This window comes from Primulina tabacum, chromosome 12, assembly GCF_025594145.1.
Source record: "Primulina tabacum isolate GXHZ01 chromosome 12, ASM2559414v2, whole genome shotgun sequence".
In the NCBI taxonomy this organism is placed as follows: domain Eukaryota; kingdom Viridiplantae; phylum Streptophyta; class Magnoliopsida; order Lamiales; family Gesneriaceae; genus Primulina; species Primulina tabacum.
In genome coordinates, this window is record NC_134561.1 from 34,226,042 (window position 1) to 34,234,371 (window position 8,330).

Sequence of the window (8,330 nt, forward strand, 5' to 3'; positions counted from 1 at the left end):
GTCTTGATCAGTGACTTTCTCTCCACAAAGTATCAGTGTGGAACTAGTCTTGAATAATGCAGAGTTATAGTCACTTACGGACTTAAAATCTTGTAATCATAAGTGTACATTGAGATGTGCTCAATTAATAATTTATGTATCTATTACAAATTGCACTAATTACAAATTATAGCATTATAAACTAAAGAAAAAAATAAAACTCTTTTATGCACAATTATTCTAAATACGTAAAACAAATATCACAGAATCCTACCCAACTTCGTAAACAAGCCATATATTTCTTGAAAAGGAAAAAATCCAACACTTTGGACTTAAAGAAATTATAATAAAATTTATGTCTTAAAAAAAATTACTCTCACACCTAGAATTTCTCACACCACTGCTGCGGTTGTGAAGAATTATTATTATTATTATTATTTTTTTGGTCCAATTGATATAAAAAATAGTGTTGTGATTGACTCAAAAATTATCATAAAACTAGTAAATACTAGTATTCACACAATATTTTAGCGACTATTTAAATCATCAAAATCCAAATAATATAAATCTTAAATAAGCAATCCAAGATATGAAAAAAACTTAAATCAAAACAACAATACATTTATAATCAATATTCTTCAAGAATATTGTCGAAACATATGATAGTTATCTAAATTCTTCAGGAATATGATAACATTATATTTTATATCAATATTATTCATAGATATTGATATATCTTTATGATTTTAGATCAATATTCTTCGGGAATATTGATAAATCTTATTCATCTATATTTTATTCATAGATCTATCAATATCTTCAACATAAAGTTGTGTTGTGCTACTTCAGGAGCATCAACATAAAATTAAAAGTTGTGCTTCTTCAGGAGCATCAATATAAATCTATAATTTGTGCTGCTTCGGGAGCATCAATATTAAATTTAAATATTGTGCTTCTTCAAGAGCATTCATACAAGAATAAGAATAAATTATTTATAAATTTTACCTTGAAAGCACTCGTACTGATAACGTGTTGTGAATATTAGAGAATATAGAGAAGAGAGAATGATTTTTGTGTGTGTGCTTTATTCATCATTGAAGACCTCTATTTATAGAGTAGATTTACAGAACTTGAATAGGTAACAATATCAATAATCATCTATAATATCTTTTCTATAATATAATATGATTATTTTTTTCTACAATAATTGTCCTTATTAAAAAACAATTGAACATTACGTTGAGACTATTGTATGAGTTTAAAAGATTGTCGTATATCGTTACTATTAGCTACAACTTTTGGAATAGATCAATTGTGAGATGGTCTCACGAATCTTTATCTGTGAGACGGGTCAACCTTATCGATATTCACAATAAAAAGTAATGGCTCTTAGCATAAAAAGTAATATTTTTTCATGGATGACCCAAAGAAGAGATTCGTCTCACAAAATACAACTAATGAGACCGTCTCACACAAGTTTTTGCCTAACTCTTGTTAAAGTGTCTGGTCCCACAACCTATATATATATATATATATATATATATATATATATATATATATAAAGCAGAGTTTTTGTCAAAATAGGACATTCTCGTCCAAATTAATTACTAAAAAAAGAAATACAATATTTAATTAATTTATTTAATTTTTCTTTAAAAAAATTGGTTGAGTATTAAAAGTTATAACTTAAAGAATGTTTTCAATGAACATCAAATTATCATTTAGTAATCATAAATTTTTGACCTCAAATGCTTATTATTTCGAGATTACTTTAACTTGAAATAATTAATGCATGATAGTTTTCTTCCAAAATCATATGTATATTGTATATCTTCATCTGTCTTCTTAAAATTCAAATAAGATAACCCAAAAAAATTAAAAGAGAGATATCCAAAAGGGTTTCAAATATACATTAAATTACCCTAAAGAAACATGTCTATTACCCTCAATAATCAGAAATGTTTGACACCCAATGTATGCAATTCGATATTTTCATAATTTCAAATAGTTAATACATGATATAATTATGTCAAAAGCACCCGCTGTATAATTTTTTCCTCTTGAGTTGTCTTATTTGAATTTTAAATTATAAATAATGCACTATTGCATAGTATATTGAAAACCAGTTTTATTTTATTTATCTTACTAAATTTACGCACTCCAAAACTGAATTCTGAAATGACACATCTTTTCAGCACCATTTATGAGTTGAATCCTTCTAAGTTGCAATTGACGTTTAAATTTAGATTTGTTCGCTATTATGAACTACCTACATATGAAAACAACGAGAACAATGAGATATTAGGTTTGGAATATATCTTTTATGATCGATAAGTAAAAAATATTATTATCGTATTTGTACAAATTTTTAATTATTATGCATTTGCTAATGTGATAATTTTCTTTTATATTACAAAGTTCACAAATACAAGGGAGTATAAGATGTCCATTGATGAAAAAAATTAAACCAATGGACACTTTATAAAACTTATTGTCATTGTTTTGGAATAGATATAGTAAATGTTAATAAAATAATTTTTCTGATTTATACATAATTTACTTATAATCACATATTTCATTTTTCTTTAAGAATATTAGGATGTTGTGTACATTATAGATAGATTTTGTGGATAAATCACAACTTATTTGGATAAAATGTTAATGAAGCAATTGTTGTTATCCTTTAAATGTGTCGAACGCTTATTATGTCACAAAATTGTTTGTGAATGAGGATTTAGACGAAGTTATCGATTTTTTAAAAAAAGTATATCTCATTAATTTTATTGAATTTGATTTAAAAATATTTATTTCTCACATGTTAAAAAATAATAATATATATATAGCTTCTCGGAAATTAAAGAACTAAATATGTATTTATGTTGGTGGTCAACATTAATACATTAAACACGATAAGAATCATGTCATTACCTTATACTAACACAATTAATCGACATATGTTGTATTTAAAAAAGTTTTTCAAAATTAACGAAAAAATAGTTTCTTATTTTTACTTTTTATAATAATATTTTTTTTACAATTTAAATATCTATTATTTTTTATAATAATTAATTTTTAATAATATTATCTCATGCATCGCACATGTTAAATACTAGTTAATAACAAAATCAAGTTTAGGTGTACGATTCTCATGGATGGTAATGATTAAAATAATTAGAACTGAAATTGTTTGGAACAGTAATTATCTGAGTAGGTCTCATGTGTAATGTTTCATGAATCTATATCAATGAGACAAAATAATTTTTTTCACACAAATCAACATATTTCTTATAATATACTTTTGGCATAAAAAATTATATTATTAACTTAAATAAACACACACACATATATATATATTAGGAATGTACACGTGCGATGCACGTAGGTGACTAATAATGAAAAATATAATCACGAGAATTAGTTAATGTTTAAAGTCATTTGAATAACATCATGTTTATAAGTATTTATCAATCTAAATATATCAAAACACAATACATAAAAATACATCATGACAATCAATCATATATATTTACTTATTTATATGACATTTTTCAATCCGCGACATAATACAGCTATCTTAAATGATAAATCAGCAAAAATATTTTTCATTCGAATATCATTCAAAACGAAAAAATAATAAAAATAAAATTAACAAAATAGTGAATTTTACCAAAATCAAAACTAAAATTTACTTAAATAGAGTACACATAAACAATGAACAATGAATCACAAAAATTGACTAAGAAATGTAAATAAATAAATTTTTTACATAAAGTTTAGAAAATAAAGAAGAATCTGAATTAATGTCCAAATCTATCTAAGATGGACAATGAATCACAAAAAAACCCTTAAAAAAACATATTAATTTAATTTGTTAACTTAAATAAACAAGGAAATGTAAAAAAATAAATTTTTTGGCATAAAATTTAAAAAATAAAGAGGAATGTGTATTAATGTCCAAATTCATTTAAGATGGACAATGAATTATATAAAAAAAAAAAACCCTTAAGATAACCTAATAATTTAATTGACCAACTTAAATGAACAAGGACATATAAAAAAATTCACAATTGAAAGTAATATATTTACATGCATGTTATATATATATATATAATATTTTTTCATATCATAATTAATAAAAAAATGAAATTTTTCTGTAGAAAATATTACTTTAAACATATTTTAATATTTGGATCATGTAAGTTGTGTCAACATTTAAAATTATTTTGACACTATTATTTATTTATTTATTATTATTATTATTATTATTATTATTATTCACTCTCACCATTTTTCTCGCTTAGAATATATATATTCTCCTCAAATGCGCGGTGGTCTTTCTCTTCCTCCATTCTCAGCCAATCGGCGATCAGTTCGCAGGAGCTGTCTGGTGCCTGATTTCTCCATTATTCGCAACCAATTGAGGATTTGCTGTTGGAGGCGAAGATGGAGAGAAATTTCATGGGATTGGCGGTGAAGAGCGAAACTACCGGCGAAATCGACGACTCTGGTAATCACTAATCAGAATCCGACGCTTATGCTTTGTCAATTCGTATTTCTATCATGTTGATGTACTGCGCAGCATGTATTGGAACGAGCTGAACCTAGAAATCTGGAAATTTTTCTGCTTATTGCATGTATTTGGGCGTGGTTTATGAATCTGTTTTCGTAGATAGAAGCTTGAAGTTCGGTAGATCTTGGGAGATTGCAGTATTAGCTTGCGTTTTAGGTTTTTGGGGATTAATTAATTTTTCTGCAGTTCTTGGAGAACCCAAAATAGGAACATGAACTCCATTATTTCCTTTTATGTGTGTTAATTCTTTTCAAGTTCAATGCTTTTTGTATATATTATATATTTTTGTTGTGGTGTTATGGCGCACATTTGAGATTTAGGTTGCATTATTTAGGCCTTCAACTTTTTAAAATCATACCATGCTGTATTTTATATACTTTATTACTCGGCATTATGATGATAATTTGTGGATGCTTATCAAATACTGACTAAATATATATATTATATTAAGAAAAAAATTTGTGTGAGACTGTTTCACGAGTCGTATTTTGTGATAATGATTTCTTATTTGGGTCATCTATGAAAAAATATTACTTTTTATGCTAAGAGTATTACTTTTTATTGTGAATATTGGTAGGGTTGACCCATCTCACAGATAAAAATTCGTGAGACCGTCTCATAAGAGACCTACTCTTATGTTAATTGTAGATATCTATGTGAGTTGACGTCCATCTATTGACCTATACACAAAAACGGAATCAGGAATAATGTTTTAAATTTATCCAATATTAAGTCCTGATGTAATTTTGGATTTGTCAATATCATTTATCTTATCAAATTAATTATATATTTTTTTATATTTTGTCATTTCAATTTTTTATAGTTTTTATTTTAAAATAAAAAATAATTTATTCCTTAAGTTTTTTCTGAAGACATATATCACGTTTCGGCACGCACTAGTGTCTATAAATGTGATGCCAAAATTTAGCAGTAGATTTTGTCTTCTCTTGTGTTAGCGCAGTATTTCTAATATTAATTTCCCTTGTGGGTTTCTTGTGATAGTTACATATGCCAACATGCACCTTATAAAGATATTTAATTATTATATATATTTTTAAAGCAGCATAGTTTTATAGTTTAAAATGAGATGTCACCTTTAAGAAAACGTCACCCCATTAATATTTTTGTGCTATATTAAAATATCATATCATCAAGAAAGATGAATGTATTACATACCTGATAAGGATTTTTTGTATTTTAAATATTTTGGTGTAGTGATTTAAATCGCTTTGACCAGATGGATTTGTTCATTATATACTGGTACCGCATCAATCAGCACAACAATTAATAGTATTATATTGGGCATAGTATTATATTGGGCATGAGATGCTAAACATTGATTTTTTTAAGTGAATCAACATGTTCGCATCCCTTTTACAGCCACACTTTGAGTTATTTAAATGAAACTCATGTATTATACTGCCTGTGATTGATATTAAAATATTGAACAAGTTGCCATATTTTGTAACTCCTGAATTATATTGTGATTTGAAGCTGAAATGTATACAAGTTGCAGTAGTTTGATCTTTCACGCAGTTCTGAAAGTAGCCTTTATGTATTACTGATGTTTAGTAGTTATTAATAATCAGGTAATTAACTTCAAATGAGGTGCACAAATTTGTCGAAAGGCTGTATCCTGTTTGATTACATTGGTAGCTGTCTTTGGATATTACTCGTGATGGATTTGACAGTCTTTCGTTTACATTGTATTTTTGTTATGTAGCTCCGGTGAGAAGTTTAGCAATGCAGTGGTCATTCTCAAACAAGGTTTCCCCTCTTCCTCAGCTCTTATCTTTTCAGGATGTTCATGAAGAAAAACCCAAGACTGGTTTTGATTCCCTGGCATCGGCTGGATTGGTGTCCATAACAACTGCTGAAGCTTTTGACTCCGATCACAATCCGTACTCTGGTGTCATGCAGGTTTGCATCATCGATATATGTCTATACAGAATCGTATACATGTTTTGTTACCATAACTGATTCAAAAGTTTTGAGAGAGATTGCTTTTGTGCGTAGACTTTTATTGTTATTTACGGTGTTCACTGTTCAGAAAAATGTCATTCCTGAAAAGCAAGCGGGACCTTGGTACAGGATGACTACATATCCTGCAAAGCACCTTGACTCACGTACTATCCATCGATCTATTCTTAATCAAGAAAATGTGACAGTTTCACCTGCCGGACTGCACCTGATAGGCTCGGCAAGCCCACAGCCTCTTGCAAGAATTTCAACGGCTCATCCCATCCAAGTTATTCCTTCTAGCATCCCTGTCGTGGGAACCACAGATTTAAGGTATGATAGAGACATCGAGGTAGAACCTTAACATAAGAACAATAATTTGAATCTTACTGAGAGGAAAGCAACTAAATGTTTGAATCAATATGGATTTGTTCGGCAGAAATATTCCTAAGATCTCAACCGCTCCTGCTCAGTTGACCATATTCTACGCCGGTTCAGTGTGTGTATATGACAATATATCTCCCCAAAAGGTTCGCCATATGATATCTCATTAGTTTCAACATTTTCTTTTCTTGATTTTGTGAGATTAATTTTGTTCAGTGGATGCAGGCTCAAGCGATCATGCTATTGGCTGGAAACGGGCCTCCCATGCCTTCAAGCACAACTCTTCCGGTAACTCCAATTCAAGCATCCATGACTCAGTCTTCTGTTTTTGATGGATTTGTTGTGAGCCAACCATATGGCTCAACACCCTACCATTCAGGGCCCATACCCATAACAGCTCTTAGCATTTCTCACTCTGCTGGTGGGTCAGCTATGAACAGGACCACTGTAAATCCAGGAGTTACCTTACCTTCTTCCAATAAAATAGGTCCTGTGAAAGTTCTCAACTCGTTAGGATCTGATCCTGCTAGTGCTACCTTACTTTCAAGTAATTTCGGGTTTCTTTTTTATTCACATTTTCTTCAATTTGTATGATATTGTTTATTTATTTATTCATGAAAGTACCATATTTAATCAAATTTCATTGCGTTCAGGCACCGTGCCTCAGTTTCGCCGGAAATCTTTGGCTCGGTTTTTAGAGAAACGCAAGGAAAGGTACTCTCCATCTTTTGCATGCTACTAACTTATTATTGTTGCATAATTCTCAGCACTCAACTCAATGTGTTCCAAGCTGAATGAATCACATTGCTGAATCCAGGGTAATCGCTCAAGCCCCATATTCAGACAACCAATCCTCAGATAGGGACATTCCCGAAGCTGGTAACACAAGCATTTCTGTTAGCTCTAGAGTTTCGTGTTCTGCGCCGGCTAACTGTTGATCTAGCCAAGTTCAGTGAATATTAAGTACATAGAAACAACCTACTAGACTTTTCATATTGATATATTTGCCTTCAATGTTGCATTCTTTGTTGCCATTGTACCTCTTAATTATTGTAGTTAAGTTTTGTTTTGGTATTTTAATTGTGATTGAATACACTATGGCTCCGTTTGGTACGTGTGATGGGATAAGTAAATGATTAGTAATTAGAGTGATTAAAAAATGAGATATATGGATTAATAGTATGGTAGGATAAATAACATGAGGTTTGGTATGATTTTAAAATGATTGATTAATTTTGTAAATTTTATTGCAATGACCAAAATGCCCCAGGTGTTAATTAAATATATATTCTTAAAATAATTTGATAGATAATTAAATATTTATAATTATAATTTACATTTATTAAAATTAATTTAAATATATTTATTAGAAATATATTTGAAAATATTACGGTAATCATTAAACAAAATAAATTAGAATTTAATAAATATTTATTTT

The 8,330-nt window shown here is 28.8% G+C and overlaps 1 protein-coding gene across 2 annotated transcripts; it reads left to right on the top strand.

Moving 5' to 3' along the window:
- Window positions 1–4,283: 4,283 nt before the first annotated feature.
- On the top strand, window positions 4,284–7,952 carry LOC142520659 (protein TIFY 6B). Of its 2 annotated transcripts, none has more exons than XM_075623739.1 (7): window positions 4,284–4,486; window positions 6,273–6,469; window positions 6,600–6,841; window positions 6,948–7,038; window positions 7,118–7,439; window positions 7,546–7,606; window positions 7,710–7,952. In XM_075623739.1, exons 1-7 carry the CDS (start codon window positions 4,423–4,425, stop codon window positions 7,828–7,830), a joined length of 1,098 nt encoding a protein of 365 aa, XP_075479854.1. In that variant the 5' UTR covers window positions 4,284–4,422; the 3' UTR covers window positions 7,831–7,952. The 2 variants fall into 2 exon arrangements, with proteins under 2 accessions (XP_075479854.1, XP_075479855.1); XM_075623740.1 differs by lacking the exon at window positions 4,284–4,486 and adding an exon at window positions 5,935–6,138.
- Window positions 7,953–8,330: the final 378 nt, after the last annotated feature.

Bases quoted from the DNA above. Each gene is read 5' to 3' on its own strand.
- LOC142520659 (XM_075623739.1), top strand. From the start codon at position 4,423: ATGGAGAGAAATTTCATGGGATTGGCGGTGAAGAGCGAAACTACCGGC. The intron at 6,470-6,599 runs GTTTGCATCATC...TTCACTGTTCAG, and splicing joins CGTACTCTGGTGTCATGCAG to AAAAATGTCATTCCTGAAAA. The intron at 7,440-7,545 runs GTAATTTCGGGT...CATTGCGTTCAG, and splicing joins TAGTGCTACCTTACTTTCAA to GCACCGTGCCTCAGTTTCGC.